The following is a 24,235-nucleotide window of genomic DNA, read 5'->3' as shown; positions in this document are numbered from 1 at the left end:
ATGGTTCCAGCCCGCGTCTCTTTAACAGCCCTGTAGGATGGTTCCAGCCCGCGTCCCTTTAACAGCCCTATAGGATGCGTTCCAGCCCGCGTCCCTTTAACAGCCCTGTAGGATGGTTCCAGCCCGCGTCCCTTTAACAGCCCTGTAGGATGCGTTCCAGCCCGCGTCCCTTTAACAGCCCTATAGGATGCGTTCCAGCCCGCGTCCCTTTAACAGCCCTATAGGATGCGTTCCAGCCCGCGTCCCTTTAACAGCCCTATAGGATGCGTTCCAGCCCGCGTCCCTTTAACAGCCCTATAGGATGCGTTCCAGCCCGCGTCCCTTTAACAGCCCTATAGGATGCGTTCCAGCCCGCGTCCCTTTAACAGCCCTGTAGGATGCGTTCCAGCCCGCGTCCCTTTAACAGCCCTGTAGGATGCGTTCCAGCCCGCGTCCCTTTAACAGCCCTGTAGGATGCGTTCCAGCCCGCGTCCCTTTAACAGCCCTGTAGGATGCGTTCCAGCCCGCGTCCCTTTAACAGCCCTGTAGGATGCGTTCCAGCCCGCGTCCCTTTAACAGCCCTGTAGGATGCGTTCCAGCCCGCGTCCCTTTAACAGCCCTGTAGGTTGCGTTCCAGCCCGCGTCCCTTTAACAGCCCTATAGGATGCGTTCCAGCCCGCGTCCCTTTAACAGCCCTGTAGGATGGTTCCAGCCCGCGTCCCTTTAACAGCCCTGTAGGATGGTTCCAGCCCGCGTCCCTTTAACAGCCCTGTAGGATGGTTCCAGCCCGCGTCCCTTTAACAGCCCTGTAGGATGGTTCCAGCCCGCGTCCCTTTAACAGCCCTGTAGGATGGTTCCAGCCCGCGTCCCTTTAACAGCCCTGTAGGATGGTTCCAGCCCGCGTCCCTTTAACAGCCCTGTAGGATGGTTCCAGCCCGCGTCCCTTTAACAGCCTTATAGGGCGCATCCCAGGTTTAGACAACAAACATGGTCTAAGGAAGAGGCGGGGTCAGTGGCGCTAGCTTTGGTGCGCCAGGTTAGCTCCTCCTTTATTAGTAGGTGAGGGGTGTTATTGGCTGGCAGTCCCCTCCGGGGAAACTTACTGTGTCCTCTTCTTTCATCATTATATCAAATTACAATGGCGCATGTGCAATCATTATCATATTTTGGTTCTTGGTTCAATGTCTCCTGCCATGTGATTGCCTCTAGTGTTGACTTGTTCTACTTTATCCTTTTTTGCTTCACTTTGTGGGCTTTCTAGGAATTTAAAGGGCTTATCCCAAAATCGACTTATCACCCATGCATAGAGTAAGTGATAAAAGTCTGACCAGTGGGGATCTCGCCATTGAGAGCCCCCTACCATCCCGAGAACATGGGTCCTGCGTCTCCCTTTTCTCCTCATTACAAGCTCACTGCACTCCCCAGCAGTAAGTGGCAGTCAAGCACGCACGGTGCTGCTACATTTATATCACTGGGGCTGACATAAGCGCAGTACGCGCACTCGGCTATCTCCAGCAGTACCATGGAAGATTAACGGAGTGGCACTGTGCATGCGCAAATGCAATTCAATCTCCTTCTTCCTGCAGGGGGTACAGTGAGGAAGGAGAGAGGACACTAGATTGATGAGACCCCCACGATGACTTATCACCCATCCTCTGGACCTCTCATGTCGTCTACTTGCCAGTGTTGCATTATCAGATATGGCAAACATTAACTTGACATCTAGCACATTCTGATGATTGCAATGTAGCACTATGCTGCAGCAGTCTCGGCTTGCAGTCGTGATAGCCGCTCAGAGCCAACCTGCAGGAGATCAGGAGAGTATGCACAATGGATGAAGCTGTGCTAGTTCTGGTATACCCCTTTAAGACATTACAGAGATCCTAGGTCAAAGAAGGCCATCTTACACGTACAACTCTGCCCTGTGGCAGTCTGCATATCACATGGGCATAGTTATAATTCACTGTACTCTCTCATTTTTCCCTCTGTCCGCACTCCATTTTTTTTCTCCATGTTTGCCAGAAGACTTCCCAGAGCCCACATGCATTTGCTAAAAATGTCCTTCTGCTGATATGGTTGGCTATTAGAGATGAGCGAGCATTGCCCTTAGCGAGTACCTGCCCGCTCGAGACTAAAGGTTCGGGTGCCGGCGCAGGTGAGCGGTGAGTAGCGGCAGTCAGCAGGAGGGAGTGGGGGGGGGAGAGAGAGAGATCTCCCCTCCGTTCCTCCCCGCTCTCCCCCGCAGCTTCCTGCCCGCTGCCAGCACCCGAACCTTTTGTCTCGAGTGGGCAGGTACTCGCTAAGGGCAATGCTCGCTCAAGCAATTGCCCTTAGCAAGTAGACTTGCTCATCACTATTGGCTATACATTTTACTGCATAGGGCAATGCAGTCTGCTGTGCATTGCCATACAGAGGTAGACTGTAAGCAAACGTTAGAAGTGTGTTCTCCTAGCTCTAAAATGAAAGTGAGTGCCCCTCGTATGGTTCTACAATGCAGAATGTCAGAGGCTTCCATCAGAGGAACACACGCTCATGACTTATACCTCCAACGGAAGCAGAAAACGAGACGTGAGCGGGACCTTACTGGGGTCTGTAGAGGACTAGAATATGTCTGATGGATGGAAACAAGCTGCTCTCCTAAGTAAAGAGTGATTCATGTGTCTGGCACGCTCCCCGTGTAGAGCTCCAAGCGAGATTAAACAAAGGCCGTCGGAGTGATTGTGTTTGAGTTGTTGGATATCCTGCCAAATTAGCCTACAATAGTTTGTTGATTCTAGAGGGATCAAGCTGGGGCGCGGTGAATACGGGGCGAAGGCAAGAAGAGCAGAAGCCAACATTAGGGGGAAGGAGGACCAGTACGGGGCTTACGCACATGGTGGACCGGTCTGCCGCAGAGAGACCTGCATGTCTAACGTGGATTGTGATGCAGAATGCCGTGGATTTTGCCATTTACTAATCAGCATCAAAATGTTAGACATGCAAATCATTCTGCAGCAGAATATTCTGCCCGCGTGAAAGCGCCCGCAGGCCGGAGTCACAATGGGTTTGTTCACATAAGCGTATTTTGTTCTCGCAGATATACACTGCATGCTCTAATTACGCAGAAAAATGGCGCATATTGAACTAATTAGCTTATTGACAATTTGGGAGCATGGTTGTGTGTTTTTTTTTTGTTTGTGCAAATGCATACGATTTGCGCACGCCAGAAATATAGTTAGGTCCTCTTCACACGAGTGCCTGCATATTTTCACGTACATGAGCGTAGTATTTTTTGCGGAGCGCATTATGTTTTTTTGCATTTACATCGGCATATTTTACTCTACTTTTGCAGCAAACAGAGACGGACCGATTTTAATTGGCTAATTAGTCTTAGTTCCAGTACGTTCCTTTCTGCAGTGTATCACGCATCTTCTGGTGTATTGTGCGTGCGTTTGCAGCCCCCCCCCATTGACCTCTATGGGGACCTTTAATGAGCAAATGTGCTGGAAAATGGAGCATGTTGTGTTTTTGTTTTCTTCTTGCTGGACAGAAATGTGCAAGGAAAATATGCGCATGTGAGCAAATCCATCGAAAGTGCATGTGCCGCACACTAGTGCACTCAGCTCTTGTTCACTTCTTCTTAAAGGGGTTGTACCACAATTACAAGTTATCCCCCTATTCACAGGATGGGGGATAATTTAGTGATCAGTGAGGGTCTTTGCACTGAGACCCCCCCCCCCCCCCTACCAGTCTCGAACGGGATTCCTGCCTTTCACTCTGCCTGTCACTGTGGGGATCTCTTCTTCCTCCGCAGTGACATCGCTGTAAATGGAGTGCTGGCTGAGCATGAGCGGTAAGTGCTCCATCCACGTCCATGGGGCGGACAGAAATAGTCAAGCAGCACCCGCATCTCCGCAGCCCCGGTGGAAGTGAAAGGAGCGCTAGTGGGCTTGAGTGACCAGTGCTCCATTCAGTCTCCAGTGAAGTAACCCCACACTGAGGAGGGCGAGGGACATGGGACCCCCATTCAAAATTATATGTGTTAATTACCTTCCACTAATTGGCGCTCTTTTTTATTTTAGTTAAAAAATTTGGATCCATTCCTGATGCTGGATGAATTTAAAGGAGGCCAACCAGCAGGCTTCCCGGACCACCCACACAGAGGATTTGAAACGGTGAGAACTATAAGCAGGGGATGTTGAAGGGGATTTTCTGGGATTATATTACAGATCACTTATCAGGTTAGATTATCAAGGGTCTGCTGCTCGGAGTCCCCGCTGATCAACTAACTGGGTGAGCACTGTTGTCACTTCAGTCTATACCAGGCACAGCGCTGTTCATTGTGTAGTGGCTGTGCCTGGTATTACAGCTCAATCCCGTTCACTTGAATAGGATGGGTCTGCTCTCAGGCCATGTCACTGATGATTGTGACCGTCACATGTTTGAGAAGAGGCCATAGCGCTCACCTGTGTGAAGTGGCTGCTTCATTCAGTTGATCAGTGGGCATCCCATCGATTGAACTATTGATGACTTCTCCTGAGGATACGCATTATTAATATAGTCCCAGAAACCCTTTTAAATTAAGAAATGCTATTATTTAAGATGTCACATTGTGTAAGGAGGAAAATGTGAGTGCTAGAAGTAGAACAGTCAGCATTTGGATGTGTTTAGAGAGCAAAAATCGCTTTATTTTACAGAAGTTGTTGAGGATTAGAAGAAAAGCTCCCCTTGTATAAACTGGGATGAAGTGCAATACGAGGCACAACCTACACATGTAGTGAAGTTTTACTTGACACTTAATGCATTAAGAAAAAGTTCTGTGCCGCCGTTACTTATCCTTTTTGAATGTTTTTTTTTGTCAAAATAACTGTTAAAAAACACGCTCAAGTTGTACTTTGCTTCAGTCTGCATGGACAGGAGTGATGCTGCTTCTTGAGGAAAAAATGTCATTATTTTTTTCCTAATCCTGGCCAACCTTCTTGTAGGAGATGTATACTTGGGCCGCCTTCACATCTGAGCTGGAAGCTCCCTTCAGAGGTTCCGTCGCAGATCTGGCACAAAAACCAGGCCAGCTAAAAAGAAACCGAACGGACTCGTCGTAGTAGTCAATGGGGGTCCGTTCGGCACTGTTCGCTTTCATCATTAGACTGATCCCTTCAGCCATGGGATTCCCTTTACCTGCTGCCTAAACGGAGCAGGAAAACCGAATCCCCGCTGTAGATTGAAAGCAGGTGTTGCCAATCTTTAATAATTCCTTTGTTAGATTTAATGCCCTCCGAAGAGATTATAAATTGTGTACAGTATTTTTAATAATATTGAAGTTGCCCCTTGCAAACTTGCAGCGTCCCGTAGGGCGATTCCGGACGCAGGGCATACGTAGAGGAGCTGGGAGGGTAGAGTGGACGCTTGTCACGGTGGCACTTACCAGGCTCCCTCCTTGGGGGACACGCGCAGACTCGGCCAGAGCAGCGCTGAGCCTCTTCCGCACACCCTTAGGAGAGGGATGGCCAATAAACATGGAAACAGGATATAAGGTTGTCACAGGTGACGCCACTGTTCGTTACCCACTGGAGTAACCCTCGGCAGTAAATAAATAAAGGAGCCGCAGACAGTATTACAGTTCCTCAGGTCCCTGGGAACGGGTAGGGCCTGGCAAAACTTTACGGGCAGAAAACTTGGTACAAGGCACAAATTGCGAAAGACAGCCGTGCAGGCAAAATGGCAGATTTGAGGTCAAGGAGGAAACACAGGATGACACCGGTCCTGCAGTCTCTGTTATCTGACAGGAACCGCTCCTGGCAGGGAAATTCTCCAGAGGAGGATAGGGGTAGGGTTACTCCACGGACACTCTCATAGGTCAGTACCTCTGCACGGTGATCTCGGCCTTTTCTGGACACGCTCACGCTCACTCTCAATCTCTCTCTTTCTCTTACTTCTCTTGCTCTCTCCCCTCCACGGTTCCTGGAATGTGAACCCTCAGTAACCGCTCCTCCTCTTTCATACGGCTCCACATGAGGGTTGATATCAATAAGTTAGGACAGCTCTCCACAAAGCAGTTGTCTTGTTCAGAACAATAACAGAATAAACAAGGGGGAGGACTAACCCAGTGACTAGTGGGGTTCCTCCCTGGGAAACTCCACTAGCACCTCCTAATCCCGGTAGGCGTAGAAAATGTATATGGGGTCCTTTTGTCGTTCCTCTTATCCTGTGGTTCAGGAGAGCTGCCAAGTATTTGTGCTTCTATGGCTAGACGACCCAAGATGCAAGATACCAATATGGGTGAAAAAGACATCTGGATCTCCTCCATCACCTATAAAGGGTTTTATTCCAATTTAATGCAACGCGTTTCAACGCTCTAACTGCGACTTTCTCAAGCATAAACCATGTACCCCCATGTGGCTGGCACTCTGACTCAGGAACACACAAGAAGTTGGAAAACTCTAAGAAGAACTCGCTTAAACTGACTACCACACCCAAAGCACTCCTACTTCTAGACAACATAGATCACGTGACTAGACAAATATTGATACATTTGCAGGCATCTCCCAGTCTCATGCAAACATTAAAGGGGTTGTCCCGCGGCAGCAAGTGGGTCTATACACTTCTGTATGGCCATATTAATGCACTTTGTAATGTACATTGTGCATTAATTATGAGCCATACAGAAGTTATAAAAAGTTTTTTACTTACCTGCTCCGTTGCTGGCGTCCTCGTCTCCATGGTGCCGACTAATTTTCGGCCTCCGATGGCCAAATTAGCCGCGCTTGCGCAGTCCGGGTCTTCTGCTGTCTTCAATGGGGCCGCTCGTGCAGAATGCCGGCTCCGTGTAGCTCCGCCCCGTCACGTGCCGATTCCAGCCAATCAGGAGGCTGGAATCGGCAATGGACCGCACAGAAGAGCTGCGGTCCACGGAGGGAGCAGACACCGGCGGCCATCTTCAGCAGGTGAGTATGAAGACGCCGGACCGCCGGGATTCAGGTAAGCGCTGTGCGGTTTGTTTTTTTAACCCCTGCATCGGGGTTGTCTCGCGCCGAACGGGGGGGGGGGTTAAAAAAAAAAAAAAAAACCCGTTTCGGCGCGGGACAACCCCTTTAACCTCACTTGCTGCAGCTCTGCGATACACATAACAAGATGACTAGACAACTTTGCACAGCGCATCTACAAAAGACATGACCTGTATGACATTTATGCAGGGGCCAGCAACAAAGACTTCTGGCCACTACAAGCTAATGTGTGCAAGACTGAAGTGGAAAACGCATCAACAAATTAGAAACTGGGGATTTCCAACGTTTATCTCTTCATAAAATGTGGACGCAGTCAGGTGACTTTTGCGAAGGAAGGCACAACGGCGCCACCTAGTGGGAACAATTCTACTTGTAATCAAAAGCTAACTTGTACCCATTTTTTGGATAAGCGGATCTCGATAGATTTAAGCCCTGGGCTAAATGGAGTGTTTGCAGCGCTGCTGACCGCATTCCTCTGGACCACAGCGATGGCTTGATGGTTAAAGTCATTCAGTTGTATGCTATCTTGCGGACGCACTGTTCACTTGATGGAGTATCTTCTACATGGTGTGATCGCCCCCTGCTGTGTGTGACTTCAGTGGTGCCCCCTCCGCCCCCCTCCTTGATGTCTATAGCCGTGGTTCCCCGTTTCATCCCTTGCTACCAATGCCGACATTGGAATAAGGTCTAACAAGCTTAGGGTGCGTTCACACGAACGTATATCGGCTCGGTTTTCGCGCCGAGCCGATATACGTTGTCCTCGGGTGCAGGGGGGGGGGGAGGATGGAAGAGCCCAGGAGCAGAAACTCAGCTCCCGCCCCCTCTCTGCCTCCTCTTCGCCCCTCTGCACTATTTGCAATGGGGAGAGGCGGAACGGGGGCGGGGCTAATTACCTAAACTTAGCCCCGCCCCCGTTTCGCCTCCTCTCATTGAAAATAGTGCAGAGGAGAGGAGGCAGAGAGGGGGCGGGAGCTGAGTTTCTGCTCCTGGGCTCTTCCAGCCTCCCCCCCTGCACATGAGGACAACGTATTTCGGCTCGGCGTGAAAACCGAGCCGATATACGTTCGTGTGAACGCACCCTTATAGTGGGATATCACCATAGAAAGCTTTTAAACTTCTCCTTAGTTGGAGTGGTATTCGGCTTCACTGCGTCTGAGCGGCTCTACCTTTCTCTGCTGGTACGTCTTGTGCATTCAGTGCAAATTTTGCAATGGGTCCACAGCTGATTTCACGCTTTCAATTTATAGCGTGAAGTTTGCTGTGGATCCATGTTGAAATCCGCACCAATGGCGCACATATTGACCCTGAATTTGACATGTATTACTACTATACATGTCTTGACATGTTTTACTACTACTCTTAAATTCCCGTGGTCCATGTCAAAAAGATATACAGCCATTACTGCAATGTTCAGCCTAGCAAATAAAAAATGAAATGTAGGCCATTCTTTGCTAGGCAGAACAAATGTGGACCGTAAGGCCTTAGTCAGACCGGCGTTTTTAGCCGCGATTTGCGCATGCGTCCGGCGATTTTATAAAACCATTGCTTTGCAATGGTATCGGACACATGAGCGCTTTTCATGCGCTCGTCCGATAAATTATAGAACAAAAAATCGCAGATCGCACCTATCTGCGATCTGCGATTCCTGTTCTCTTCTCTATATGCGCTCAATGGGGCCGGCGGCAGCAGCGCCGACCCCATTGAGAACATATAGAAGACAAATCATTCTTCTCTGCCACAGCTGTAACAGCTGTGACAGAGAAGAACGATGTTTGTCCATTGAATTCAATGGAGCCGGCAATACAGCAGGTTCCACTGAAAGCAATGGGCTGCCGGCGAGCGCGGGGTGAATTGTCGGGAAGGGCTTAAATATATAAACCCTTCCCTGCAATTCATCCTAAAATGTGTTAAAATAAAAAAAAATTGTATACTCACCTTTCCGCTGCAGCCGGAGTCCAGCCGCGGCCGCTGTCAGTTCTCCTGAACTGCTTCTCGGCACTATTCAGCCGGCGGGGCTTTAAAATCCCCGCCTGCTGAATGATCTGCCTCTGATTGGTCACAGCCCTGACCAATCAGAGGCAGGTTTCACTCACACACCCATTCATGAATTCATGAATGGGTGAGTGACTGCTGCCTCTCAGCGCTGAGCCAATCAGGGGCAGGTCTGACTCACATCCATTCATGAATTCATGAATGGGTGTAAGTGAGACATGTCTCTGATTGGCTCAGCGCTGAGCCAATCAGGGGGCAGGTCTGACTCGCACCCCCTTCACACCCACTGCAGGACGGCCGCGCGGAGCTCTGGCTGCCGGGAGAAGGTGAGTACATATATATTTTTTATTTTTACACATTTTAGGATGAATTGCAGGGAAGGGCTTATATATTTAAGCCCTTACCGACAATTCATCCCGGGCTCGCCCGCAGCCCATTGCTTTAAATGGAGCCGGCTCTATTGCCGTCTCCATTGAATGCAATGCGCTGGACAGCTCCGGCCCGTTTCTAATGAAACGCGGCTAGGAGCAGATTTTCGGGTGATTTGCGGGCGACTTGCGCGAAAAAACGCCCGTCTGACTAAGGCCTAAACCTGACATTGAGCTCCTCATATACAGAAATTAACTTTTTGGACACCACCATAAAAATTTTAAATAACTCAATACAGACATCCCTGTACCGAAAACCTACTGATCGGCCCACATACCTCAGATGGGTCAGTTCCCATCATAAACACATCAGAAAGTCCATCATCTACAGCCAGGTCATCAGATACAACTGGATTTGTTCCGAGCCAACAGACAGAGGAACATTTTAAAACCAGGCCTACCATCCCACCCCAATTGATCAAATCACCAGAGCCACCAGGATACCCAGAAATCAACTACTAAAATATACAGAGAAGGAAGGAAACAATGGTGTACCTCAAATAGTGACCTACAATCCACAGCTAGAGGTACTAAGGAAAACCGCTAAGAAACTCCACCATACCCTGCACAAGGATGACCGTCTGAAAACCATATTCCCGGACCCTCCGCTTCTGTGTTACAGGCAACTTCCAAATTTGAGGACCTTTATAATCAGGAGTGCATTGCCCTCTGACACAAAGGAACTTATCCCTGCAATGTAAGGAGCTGTAAGACCTGAAAATCACTATATTAAAAGGCAACTTCAAATCTCAACGTCATAGAGGAATTTGGGAGTCCAAGTTTCTAACCATCTTTGACACTTTAACCGCAAGCCTAAATTCTTCAAGAGGCTTCATGCTAGAGTGGAGCATATCAGAAATCTGTAGCAGAGGTAACACACTGGCCTGGTGACCCCCTAACACCAATCCAGAGACCATAAAACTTTCACATCCTTATCACTGGACTAATTAAGCATTTACTCCTCTGCTCATCCTGCTCATCATGTCTTTAGACATTAAAAAGTATCACATCTACAAGATTACTTTGTAATCAGTAAGAGGAACAATCCCATTTTGCTCTAGTGGCTAACACGGCGCCAAACGTTTTTCTTTTTACTGTTTCCAGAGCATTCACTTCAGTACATTAATTCCTGTATCTTTATAAGGTTGCGGTCTGCAAAGTCTCCACTAGAGGGCACTGTACTACAACGTACATTACAGTTAACCATTTGCCTTTTTGGATTGGAAGTGAGCAATGTTGACATTTTCTTATTTGAATATTTAGCTGTATTTTGCAGTGCTAGTGTTTAACCCCTCCTCCCACAGTCACGTTAAAATTGGAAAAATCTTGCAGAAAACTTTTTTCTTTTTTTTTATTCCTGTTTAGGGGAAACAAGATCAGAAAACTGCTATTCTGGTTTTTTTTTTAATGAAATTTTTTTTTAATAAATGTAATATTTTATATTACAGGTTGTTATAGATGTGGCGATACCAATTATGTGTAGTGTTTTTTTTTTTCAATATTTAAGCCTTGTGTAAGGGGAAGAAGTTTAAAACTTTTTATTTTTCTGTAAAAACAGATGCCACGATTAGCAATAACTGCAGCATCTGCGAGGGTTAAACTGTGTAGAGGAGAGATCAGATGAGCAAATCCTCATCATTTCACTCCTTTTCTGGGAAAAAACCCATATGTGACAATCGGAGAGCAAATATGTTTTGATTGATTGGAGGTGTATGGAGGGGTGATAACGAGAGCAACTCATGTCCCTCCTTTCCTGAGACATGAAGATATACAGGAGAATAACAGATCTTCTCTGTTGCTGCTGGTCTCCCCTCTCTCTCCTCTGTGCGCACACACCAAAAAATGGCAGCTGTAAATTCAATATTTCTAACTCCACTTCAAACCATTGTAACTCCGGTTCTATAAGGGCCAAGAATCTTAGTTTTAAAATTACACCAATGGCATGTTGGTAGCACTGATGGAACCAGAGCTACAACCATTTAGAACAAGCTCCGACTGGTATCCCGGGAAAGCCGGTGGATCCCCCGATGGGCCCAAAAGCTGGGTAGTAGAGATCTCACTATATAGCACTGGCAGGCCAACCAGCAGCTCCGCTCCCCCCCTTCCCTGGCAGTGTACAGCACATACCGCAGTAGATGTCAGCGCGGCCCTTCTCTTCCTTCCATAGGCTGGCCACGCTCCGGATTACCAATACATATGCCAGAATATATTTTTGTATAGCTTTGGCTAATATGGTAGGAGGGTGGACCTGGCCCCACATTATGCTGTCCTTGCATGGAGCAGCATAGTCAGATGAGCTATTAGGACATGATGCAGCACTAGACAACCTCCAGTGGTGAGAAGGAGATCTTTCTTGCTGCTCCCGACTTTTAAATTGCAGTAAATGACTTTCTTCATTAGATTATTATTATTTTGTCACTCATTTTCTCAGTTTCTTGTTAGTCACCAACCGTGATTGTGATCCACTCTGACAGCTTAATAAATCGGTTCACATATTTGCTAGTAGAATGAAGCCAGGGTTTGATTAGTTATTGTTCTGTTCTATGATTGGACCACCCACGTCTAGCCCGAGGCGGCATCCGGCCCCCTGTCCCGGCTGGTATCGGTAACAAAAAAAAGTCCAAAGTAAAATAAGAATATTGGTAACAGTGTTCAGAATCTCCTCTTCTTCATTGCTGTAATTGCCTGGCTCGAATTCTATTCTTTCCATCGCTGGCACATATGTAGCAAGCGGTATGTGTGTGCTTTGAATGGACACTTAACAATATTCTGATCACAAAGTGACCATCTAGGACCCCCTGCAGTCAGCTGATATTCCTAAGAACTGAATTTTTCTTCAGCGCCTCCATAGGGAAAATTGGGCATTACACAGTGCCCATTCAGATCAATAACTGGCCTGTGTAATACCGGACAGATCCTCCAGGCTTCCTTTGGAATGCTCTCCACTCTGGTCAGGAGATAAGGATCCTGTGCAGAGGACCCCCCTCTAATAAAGGGGTTTTTCGGGAGTAAGCTATTGATTTTGTCCTCCGGTTAGGTCATCAATAGTTGATCGGTGGGAGTCTGCCAGTATGGATTCCCACGATCAGATGATTGAAATGACAATCGTCTCTGATCTTTGCTTTTCCATGCAGCTTAAGCACTGCTAGAATACAGCATATCTGGTATTAATGGACAGGGCGTAGAGGTGGGAGTCAAGGGGGTGATCAGGACTGTGGGCAAAGTTTTTACATAATTGTGTGAAAAAGTGACCGTTTTAGTGAGAAGAGGGAGAAAGTAGAAAAAAAGTCTTAATTTCACTTTTAATGATTGATGTGCTCTGGTGTATCACGGCGATCACGTGATCGGAGAACATTCTAGCCTGAGGGCCCTAACGACCGCCATAAAACACCCAAGACGGGTCAGTAATGGGCTAAAGGAACACTTTCATAAATTTGCCACTTTTTTCATGTCGCTTCACATTAATTTGTCACCTTTCGCTTTAGTAAATTGCTCCTTGTGTTATGCCCACGTGCAGGTCCTGATGGGGCGCTGCATCACATTGCAGTTTTAAGGTTCTGGTCCTTGGACTCCCCTATGAGATGTACTGCCGCCCGGGGCTTTCTACTAGACAAACGGTGATATGTATATCTTCACAATGTTACAATAACCAAGTTTTACCTTTATTTTTATTAGGTATCTTATTTATTGGATGGAGGGTCAATGGCGCATGAAGACTTTTGTGGACACGTTGGCAGATTGGACCCTGGAGACTTGCAGGTAATTCACTACGTTTTTAGTGGTGCATTTTAGAAGGACCTGTGTCCAGAGAATCTGCAGTAAAATGGTCTGCCGTTGAAAGGATCCATAAAGGGGCCTTTCAGATTATTTTAAGAGTCCTTTTTGTAAGCACTCTGCTTGTTATGCTTCAGCATAACAGGTTTTAAAGGTAATTAATAAGCATTGCAGGTGATTGTTAATTGTGCGTTTCACTTACTATAAAGCAAACCCTTTGGCTTTAAAACTACGTCTGCCTGCTGGTCTCCAGTGATGTCGTAAAGGTGACCCTATACAAGACAACTACTGTCGAAATAGTCAGTCGATGGAGCAAACTATATTTTATAAAGCAGTGTCATGTGCATTATATATTTGTGCATAAGAAGACACCATGTTGCAGTTTTACTAACAGGGTCTCAGGCGCTGAGCATGCAGCTTTCTCATAATTAACCTTTGTAATGTTTTACTAAGATGGAAGTATCACCCCTACTCTGGACTTTCAATTGTTGACTTGTATAACCTAGTTGGGAATGTGAAGGGGTTGTCACTATATAACCTCTTGCATTGTAAGAATAAAACAGAAGAGCTTAGGAACATCACTTAGGTGTTTCTCATTGTTCCCTTCTACAATGCATCAAAAAATTAGGCATAACTGATAAGGCTACAATACCCATTGAGTACCTCCTACATTAAGTGATTACTTTAAGAGGAAGGAGATAGGATAAAACTTAATGACACAGATTTATGTGTCGGAAGTGCTGGGATGGCTATGGAAAGCGAATTGCTTGTATCCTAGAAGATGTGACAGATTAATGCAAACTTTGTGTATTCTAAAAACGAAAAACAAAAGTAGAAATCTTAATGACGTTTGATTCAATTTGTCATTTAGTGGATGACAGCTGGCCGAGGTATTGTCCATGCTGAGATGCCTTGTACAGATGAACCAGCACATGGATTACAACTGTGGGTTAATCTGAGAAGTTCTGAGAAGATGATTCCACCAGAATACCAAGAACTAAAGGATGCCGACATTCCCAAACCATCGAAAGATGGAGTAACCGTTACTGTAATCTCTGGAGAGTCAATGGGAGTCAAGGTATGAACGTTTATCTACTGGTTATATTGTAGGAATTACACTATCTGAATTTAAGAATCAAGATTAGTGCAGATGTAGTTTGTGCCAAACTAATATTTAATGTAGTCCATCTGTTAGTTTATAGCTTGGCATGTTACACAATTTACGCAACCATTGACATATAGTTACTGTTGGACTATGCAAATTGCGTAGGTGCGCTATATTAACTGTGTAGTACACCATGGAATTCAATTTTAGATGTGCCATATCTGCACCAAGAACTCATATCCTGGGCGCCATGATGCCAGGAGTTCTGAAAAGTAACACTCGCCTTGATGCCAGGAGTTCTGAGCAGTGACACTGTGGCTTTGGATTGGCTGCTTTTTCACGGACTAGACGCCTAAAATAATGAATTTTATTAGATATTGACTAAAAAGATGAGAATAGGGGAAAAATCGCCCATCCATGCACGAACAAACATATAAAGCAACCAGAAAAATGACCAATGTTATGAACAATGGTCCCTATGCATACAGTAATTCAGCAATAGAGCCAATATGCCTAAGAGAAAAGAGGAAATGGGTAGATTCTCTTTCAGTTAAATAAGCGGAACAAGCTTTAGTGGCCTGGTGGGGTCTGCGGTACCGGCCAACAATGTATTGGACTAGAAAATCCAGGCACTACGTTTTCCTGTAATCTGAAAACAAAGATCTGGTACCGTGTTAGCCAGTAGAGCAAAATGTGATTGTTCCCAGCAAGAGAAAACAAGTAATCTTGTAGATATGATACCTTTTAATGGCTAACTAAAATACATGATGTAATAATAGTGAGCTTCCTACCCAACGCAGGGTTCTTCTTCAGGCTTATGGATTGGATCTGAAGAGGCATGCATATTTATACATACTTATAACATACATACTTATGACAAGGCACAGATATGGATGGGATTGGTTCGCACTTAAAAGGAATTCTGCAACAGCAAACAAACTTTTTTTGTCTAGGCACTGATAGCAGAGTGAAATTTTTTTTTAAATGGTCCCTAAATTACTGTTGGGGGGGGGGGGGGGGGAGGTCGTCAGGCTAGAAATGCTACAAGAGGTACACAAACATTTTTAGCTAAACACTGATAAGGGAGTGAAAGTTTATGGTCCCTGAATTACTGTTGATGGGGGTCTTATCTGTGCAATAAATGTCTCACACCTCCCATTCACGCATAAATCCTGGGGAATAATAGTTAGCATTTCTAGCCTGCTGACCCCCCCCCCCCCCTCCCCCCAACAGTAATTTAGGGACCATAACACTTTCACTCTGCTATCAGTACCTAGACAAAAAAAGTTTGTTTTCTGTTGCAGAATTCCTTTTAAGTGCGAACCAATCCCATCCATATCTGTGCCTTGTCATAAGTATATATGTTATAAGTGTGTATAAATATCCATGCCTCTTCAGATCCAATCCATTTAAGCCTGAAGAAGAACCCTGCGTTGGTTCGCAAGCTCGCTATTATTACATCATGTATTTTTGTTAGCCATTAAAAGGTATAATATCTACAAGATTACTTGGTTTCTCTTGCTGAGAACAATCACATTTTCCTATAATCTTGTACAGATTAGGTCCACTATTCATGCCCACTATATTTTGGTCTTATTGCCTGTATCCCTGACCATCTGGTATTACTTAGGCAGCTTATTAGATCTATTTTTTTTTTCCTTGTTTTAGTTTTTTTTTAAGTTATCCAGAACTCTGCATAGTACAACATAAAACTTTGTTTCCAGCCAGGATACTTGTAGCAAGATATTTGGTGAGGGACAGATCCCTACCCTAGCCTAATGGATTAATCACCTAAACATCTCCCACTCTTACAAAAACCCTATTTATATACACCATGACACGAAAGGTAGTCGCCACATTCCCTTTTCTACTACAGACTGATGGCTCCTACCTGTCCTGGCACAGGTCTCCTTCACTCTTACTTTTCTTATCCTCCTTAACTTGATTCCTATGATCCAAGTGCCTAAGAGCATTGCCCTACACATTCTGACTACACTATGATGTCTTTTAAATTGGCTATCCCAAAATTGATTTTTATCACCTGTCCACAGGATAGGTGATAAAAGTCAGATCATTTGGGTTCTCAACTTTGAGACCCCCATGGGTGGGGGGTCCTGTGTCCTGCTCTCCTCACTGCCCCCCCACACACGCCCACTGAAGTGGAGATTTAACCCTTTCCAATCCACTGTCTGACGTCTAAAGACATTATGATTGAAGGCTGTACAGCTCCGATATCAGAAGACGTCCGGGAGGGTATTCTTACTGTAGATTACTGGCCGCTCTGTTGTCAGGGGGCCTCTCCAGAATGTCACATACTGTAGTATTTGATCTAGTCAGCAGATGGCGCCATTGTATAATGGTAAAAAGAGAGAGCCCCCTAGGAAACCCTGAATCCAAAATTGGATTGCAAAGGGTTAATGGAATGGCAATCGAGCTTGTGCAGTGCACTTGATGTGCTTGTACTTGATGTTTCTGTCAACCCTATTGAAATGAATGGCGCAGCGCATGTGTGACCGCTACTTCATTCAATCTGACATCACTGTGGGTGCGTGCAGCAAGTTTGCAGTGACGATGAGGAGTTCGGCCCCCTTAACGATCAGACTTTTATCACCTATCCTATGTGAACCCCTTTAAGTAAGCTAAGAGGAATGCATCTGATTAGGTCCTTTAATTGGTTTAAAGGAGCTTTGCCACAGGATAGGGGATAACCATATGATCAGTGGGTGTCTGATTGCAGGGACCCCATGATCCTGAGAATGGGGTCCGGTTGATCCCCAAGTGAATCAAGCGGAGGTCGTGGACATGCGCCGCTGCTCCATTTACTTCGGCTATCTCTGGTACTGCCATTGAAGTGGGAATTGACCAGACCCCTGTTCTCGGGATTGGTGGGGGTCCCATTGGCCAGACCCACACCAATCATAAAGTTTATCACCTATCCTGTGGATAGGTCATAACTTTATAACTTGGTGTAACCCCTCTAATGCTTCCCTGGAGTTCTTCCTTTGGTTTACTGGACTGTTCTTGTATCACATTGTGTGGTTGATGATCTCCTCTGATCTCAGGCATTGAGATTCACTGAATTCTTAGTATGCCACACTTTACGAAGGGAAATGTTCTATCCCTTGATCTATTTACATCCTATTATACTGCACACTTTGTATGCTTTATGTTTTGTATCACTGAGAGACCCTGCAACGCTTTCCATTTTCCTATATTGTCTAATATATATATATTATTTCCTGCAGTCAAAGGTCTATACAAGAACTCCGACTTTGTTCCTGGGCTTCAAACTGGAAAAAGGTGCAAAGTTCACCCAAAGCGTACCTAAAGGTAAGACCGCTTTCTTCCATAATATAATGGATGTCTGGAACATTTTAACTATTGCATATTGATCCTTTAGTACGCTTTTTATGTTTTTGTTAGGGACTTCAATAAATCAGAGCTCTAATAAAACTGTGCAAATTAAAAAAATGCAAAATAAAAGATTTTTGGTTGGAGGGAACGCATTGTCTTCCACTTGGTTCTTGGGGTTGTTTTGATGTATAGTCTTAGAAGAGACACCCCCCCCCCCCCCAGCCAGAATGTTTCTGTATAGTACATAATGATTATGGTACTTGCCTTCAGAACGCAGGGGGCAGCAGTGAAAGGTTACATAATGGAGAGCTTTCTTGGAATAACTGAAAATGTGTTGGTGGATGCAGAGGCGTAACTTGAAGCTTCTGGGCCCCAATGCAAAATCTGTAATGGGGCCCCGACTATAATGCTTTAGTCATAGTACTGGGTTCCCTATATGGAGAAGAGGCCTTATGGGCCCCCTAAGGCTCCTGGGCCCGGGTGCAACCGCATCCCCTGCACCCTCTATAGTTACGCCCCTGGGTGGATGTGGACCCGCTGTGCCACACACTGGTTTGACTTTGGGCCAAATCTAGAGGGGACGCCTTGTAGTAGGGTTTCACTACATCCCCAGTGTTAATATGATGTTTTATGCGATCAGTTTACCTGGTGATGGGCAGGTAGGAGTAGGATGGGACCAAGATGCACCCTCTCGCGGGACTTTGGAGCCTACCGCTGGGTTCATGGGAAAAGCTTAGGGGTATTGGAGATGCTCTGCTTCCGTGGCTGCCCAAGTTAAAGGATAGTCCCTTCGGGACACTGCATGTTGGTGATAAAAATCTTTCTGTTTGGAGAAGTACTGAATCTCCAGTTCCACCCACTTCCTTCCCCTGCCAGCTATGTTTGATTAGAACACTACAGATAGTCCTCTACTTCCGAACGTTCGAGCTACAAACTTCGCAAGATGCAAACAATCTGTCCTGCACAGTATGATGTAACATGAGAGATCGCGGGATGCTGTGCGGTTGTTAGTTAGCCAGAAGCCTTCTGAAGGGCCCTAGGGCATGCACATACAGAACGCCTATCAAGCCGTGCACTTGATAGGTGCTCTGCATAGGCAGTCCTGGGGCCTTTCAGAAGGCCCCCGGCTGCCTAGCAAGTGCACAGCGTCCCGCGATCTTATTGCGGAATGCAATACGGGACCCCAGAATGTCGGGTGCCAGCTGTTCTTACAGCAGACACCCGGCGGCAGCAGTTCCGACAAGCTGCGCAGCTCATCGGAACAGTAACGCTTTAACCCTTTCCAATCCAATTTGTATCCTGGTTTTCCTAGGGGGCTTACTCTTTTTTTTCTGCCATTATACAATGGCGTTATATGCTGGCTAAAGCCAGTACTGCATGAGGTGACGCGTTGGATAGGCTCCGACAGCAGAGAGGCTGGCAATATACAGTATGAGAGCCCAGGACGTCTTCCAACATTTGAGCTATAGAGCCTTAAATTATGTCTTCAGATGTCAGACAGTGGATTGGAAAGGGTTAAATGCCGCTGTCTATTCCGACATTGGCATGTGTTAACAGTTCTGATGAGCAGCGCAGCTTGTCGGAGCTGCTGCCGGGTGTCCGGCACCCTACGTTGTATGGAGCGGGATCCACTCGCGATCCCCCTCCATACAACCAGTTGTTCGGACATACAAACAAATGTACTTGCGAACAGGTTCGGGGGACTATCTGTACCCTGATTCAACATAAGAGGACTAGCGGCACCAGTCCCAAACCGCTGAAGTGCATCGCACCTGTGAGTTACTCCTGATTAAGTAATGCTATGCCTGAATTCTGTTCTGTGGTTGAAAATGAAACCCTTTTTAATCCAATTTTAGATTCGGGGTTTCCTAGGGGGCTTTCTCTTTCTGCCATTATACAATGGCACCATCTGCTGGCTAGAGCCAGTACTGCAGTATGTGACATGCTGGAGCGGCCCCTGACAACAGAGCGGCCAGTAATATACAGTAAGAATACCCTGCCGGACATCTTCCGACATCAGAGCTGTACAGGCTTCAATCAGAAAGTGGGAAGATGTAAGACAGCGGATTAGAAAGGGTTAAGTTTGAGGCAAACCGACACAGTGATGTGGTCATGGCTGATTACCTCCCCATTATACCAGCCTCCTATACTGATCGCTTGCTCCAGGGGCTTTGTTTGGATGCACTCCATCAGTACAGTGATGTAAGGCCACAAGTGGTGCCCCACTTCCGGTGTCGGCTCTATCATTCCCGCTCTACCCTGGACTCGATTTCAACCTGAGAAACTCCAGTCTTCACCTTTTCACCCCACCAGTCAGGATCTGGGCTTTGATATGGGAGACCTTGGCACTGAATTGGTCCCAGTTATGTAGCAGTGGATGCTGCGATAACCTTGGGCGCAGTACCGGAGTGTGTGAACAACGGAGTAATCCGGGCGTTCTGAGTTGAGGGCAGGCAGTGTAACTTCAATATGAGGAACATGTTGGAGGTCAGGTCACACAGACCAGGTTCAGTACAGTAAAACAGGCCAGGAGTCGGGGCATTTAGGAGAATAGTCAATAAAACAAACCAAGATCAGGAGTGGAGAATGCAGCAAAGTTGGGTATAGCCAGATTTGAAGACCAGGAAGTCAGCACAAAGTGATAGCGCCTTTAGCTGGACCAGAAAGGCCAAAGGTGTAGGCAATTTCCTTAGGGGAAGGGTCCCTGATATAACCAATATAACTAGATGTGCTCCATGCTTGGCAGGAGACAAACTAGGAAGGTGCGTATTTGCCCTCTTCAGGGTGCACTCCCTTTTGGGCATTGGAGAGGGATAAGCAGGAGACCAGAGCCGGACGCCTGCTGTGGAGATAGAGTACACGTGTCATGGCTGCCAGCGAGGGGAGATAACATAGGATGGCAGTCGTGGGTCAAAGCAAAATGAATTTATTAAAGCTATGTAAAATGCTTTAACAGAAATATGTAAATTATTGATAACGGAGGCTCCACTCATTTTTGGCAAAGAGTGTCAGATCCTGCAGCGCCATCCACCATTAAAGGGGTTGTCTCAGACTTTTGAGCTTTGACCTATCCTCAGGATCATCAATAGATGATCGGCGGTCTGCTGCTCATGATGCCCGCTGATCAGCTGATTCCTGGGCCCACTGTCATTACAGACGGCACAAGGAGACCATGCTGTGTTGGTATTGCAGGCTCAGCTTCCATTGAGATCCATGCAATATCAACCTGGGCCGCTGCGCTATGGACAGCGCGATCTGCTTCTTGTGCTGTCCATAGTGACAGTAGCCTCAAGAATCCATTGATTGGCAGGGATCCCAAGCAACAGCCCACCCACTGCTCATCTACTGGTGACCTATCTTCAGTAGAGGACGGGGCATCAATGGAAAAAACTTAAGAGGTTTTCTGGGACTTTTGACAGGGATGGAATAGTAACACCCAGTTGACAACTTATTCATGCTCATTCAGGAGGAAGTACAGATGAATGGCATAAGCTTGCAGAGAAAAAATAAAAACCTGTTACTGCTCCAGAATCGTTATTTCATTAGAAATTCCAGTATTTATCAAAACTGACATGTCAGGAGAGAGGTGACCGGTCCTCTCGTAGATTCCAGTTGGCTGCCCGGTAAAATTAATCAAGGTGACCAAGTAGCATTGACGCCTTGGTCTTCACAATGACTGCTTAGCTGCGGCCGTCTAGTATTAGAGTATTACTCAGTGTGTTCTTCTAGTTAATCACCCCAATAACATTATTCTCGGTCTGCATGTTGGGTCACTGTGTTTTCCATGTGAAGGGCTACACATCCGCCAGCATAGGAAGCGTTGACATGCCAAACAGCTGTGCAGACTCGGCTTCACTTCCACCTGCTGTCCAACACAGATGCTGGCCTATTTACTTGAGACTTGGGTAATGTCTTCAGGACAGACTATCCACAGAACAGTAAATTAGCTTGTTGACTCTCTGGTGAATGTGTTTATTTGTCTAGGGATTTGTCCTGCTGGCCTGAGAGGAGAACTTGAGCTCTTCGCTGGCCCTTCTTGGCCAAGCAGATCTGGTTTTGTCATCTGTAATGTAGTACAATGTGTACGAAGGAGGTCATTAGTGAGAACATTACACAATAAATCTAAAGGTAACAAGTAAGGATAAATTCACATCTGCATTATGGATTCCGTTTTCCTCCTTTGTTATGGAAGCAGGAGAACGAAATCCCCCAGAGGAACAAATTGGTCCCATAACAGAACCAAACTGTGCCGAATAGACCCCATTGACTATAATGGGGATTGTTGGGTTCCTGCACCTGTCCAACATTTTTGCTGGACGAAAAAGCCCTGCAATTCTGACTGCGGCATTTAAATCACCATATCGGCGATTGGGGGCCCGAACAGCCCCTTAACAATGAGATCAGGAGGTGCCGTTCTGTTGTCGTGGCAGCCTAGGGCCTCTTGGAGGCCCCTATGGCTGCCTTAAATGACTGCCTCTAAAGGCATGCCTGTGGCATGTCTTGATAGACTGCCTTTCAGAGTGCGGTACAATGCAATACTATGGTATTGCATTATACTGTTTGAGCAATGAACTGATCAAAACTTCAAGTACTCTAATGGGAAAAATAAAGTAAAAATTAGTAAAGTTTTATTTAAAAAAAAAAAAAAAAAAAAGCATATTAAAAATTCAGAAAACCCTTTTCCCCATATTTTAAAAGAAAAAAGAAAAATTTATTTGGATATTTGGTATTGCTGCATCCATAGCAGTCCAGCCAACATCATCAGAAAAATAAATGCACGTCAGAACTGCGTTTTTTTTTTTTTGTTTTTTTCTTTTTCGGTTACCTTATCTGTAATAGAAAACAATCAAGTTGCATGCACTTCAAAATGGTATCAACAGAAACCACATCTCGTCCCATAAAAATATCGACCTCCACACAGCTCCATCGACTGAAAAATAAAAGCCATGGCGGTGAGTAGATGGCAACGGAAAAACTATGTTTTAGGCTTTTTTTTTTTTTTTTTTTTTTTTTTTTTCTTACAGCAAAAAAAACCCCCTGAATTTTGGAATTTCCGTATTTGTACTGACCCGCAGATTAGTTATGTCGCTTTTGTTGCAGTGTGTACACCATCAAAACTACACCCCTATTCCATCACCAAAGGTGGTAGAATTGCGGGTTTTTTTTTCAATGTCCCGTCACTTTGTTTGTTCGGTACCTTTTATATGAAGCATTGAATGGTAAATGAGACAGCTACATCAATGGAAAAATAGTTTTGGTTCTTTTTAAAAGTTGGGAGCAGAAACCAAAAATCGAAAAAAAGAAATGGAGTTTTTTAGGGGTTAATATAGTCACAGGAAATAACTTTCTCTATGCTTGAAGGACTAATCCTGTTGTGGTCCTCCAGCACTTGTTGCTTGCCCAGGTGTGCCGCTCCTTTGTCTTCTCCTCTTCTTGATTTCAACGGGAGAAAGAAAGATGCCTAAACAAATATCTGTGTAACCTGAGATCTGCTGACAAACACAACGATCAAGTTCAGCTTCCCGTCCTTCAGTGTTGAGGCACAATGTAACTCCGGTGACGTCGCTGCCGTTTGTCACCATTTATCTTCCTGATGATTTGCGATAAATTCCAGCGGACTGATACACATCGTCTATGATATAAATGGTGTGACCGTGTCGTATCTGAGAGGTGTAAATGTTTTGGAGACTTGTAGACCACCAGTGATGAGCCCCTTCTCTCAACGACATTGTAAGCTTCTGCTGTTGAGCTTCTCTTGGGTTGAATTTGAAGCATAAATAGTATTTCCCAATATCTGAGAAGTGACATTGGTGAAATTTTAAGGAGTGATGCAATAAGGAAAATCTTAACACCTGCTTTGTGCCTTAACTCTTTGCAATCCAGTTTTGGATTCAGTGTTTCCTAGGGTTTTTTTTTTTTTTTGCCATTGTACAATGGCACCATCTGCTGGCTAGAGCCAGTATGGCAGTATAGGACATGCTGGAGGGGCCCCCCAACAGAGCGGCCAGTAATTATACAGTAAGAATATCCTGCCGGACGTCTTCCGACATCGGAACTTGTACAGCCCTCAATCAGAATGTCTGAAGACGTCAGGCAGTGGATTGGAAAGGGTTAATATAGGTCTAGGACTGCTTTGACCATAGGGCAAATAGTGCATCTGCATTGAGCCCCCTGGTGGCACTGGCCTCGTAGGAGTCTGTGCATCCGTTTTCAGCTGCTGAGAACAGCCACAATCACAGTTGAAGAGGCGCAGTTGAGTGCTTCTGCCCCTTCATTTCAGCGATCAGCAGGGGACGCTATATAAATCATCTTTATGGCCGACCTTAAATGCCGCATAGGAGCAGCGTCCTCTACGCATAGCGCTTTTCACATCGTAGACATCCCTTACTTATCCAGAGGTCATCTCATCATTAAAGGGGTTGTCCCGCGAAAGCAAGTGGGGGTATACACTTCTGTATGGCCATATTAATGCACTTTGTAATGTACATCGTGCATTAATTATGAGCCATACAGAAGTTATTCACTTACCTGTTCCGTTGCTAGCGTCCCCGTCTCCATGGTGCCGTCTAATTTCAGCGTCTAATCGCCCGATTAGACGCGCTTGCGCAGTCCTGTCTTCT

The 24,235-nt window shown here is 45.9% G+C and overlaps 1 protein-coding gene across 2 annotated transcripts in view; it reads left to right on the top strand.

Annotated features, from left to right (window-relative positions):
* The window catches only part of PIR (pirin), a 48,281-nt gene that overhangs the window by 11,495 nt on the left and 12,551 nt on the right, over window positions 1–24,235 (top strand). For both annotated transcript variants that reach the window (XM_066599196.1, XM_066599195.1), the window contains exons 3-6: window positions 4,041–4,133; window positions 13,058–13,141; window positions 14,028–14,234; window positions 17,507–17,591. In XM_066599196.1, the coding sequence (XP_066455293.1) occupies window positions 4,041–4,133; window positions 13,058–13,141; window positions 14,028–14,234; window positions 17,507–17,591 (469 nt within the window). The remainder of the gene's footprint in view (window positions 1–4,040; window positions 4,134–13,057; window positions 13,142–14,027; window positions 14,235–17,506; window positions 17,592–24,235) is intronic.

This window comes from Eleutherodactylus coqui, chromosome 4, assembly GCF_035609145.1.
Source record: "Eleutherodactylus coqui strain aEleCoq1 chromosome 4, aEleCoq1.hap1, whole genome shotgun sequence".
Taxonomy (NCBI): domain Eukaryota; kingdom Metazoa; phylum Chordata; class Amphibia; order Anura; family Eleutherodactylidae; genus Eleutherodactylus; species Eleutherodactylus coqui.
Note: the sequence above shows the minus strand (reverse complement) of the source record. Positions and strands in the feature narration are given on the sequence as shown.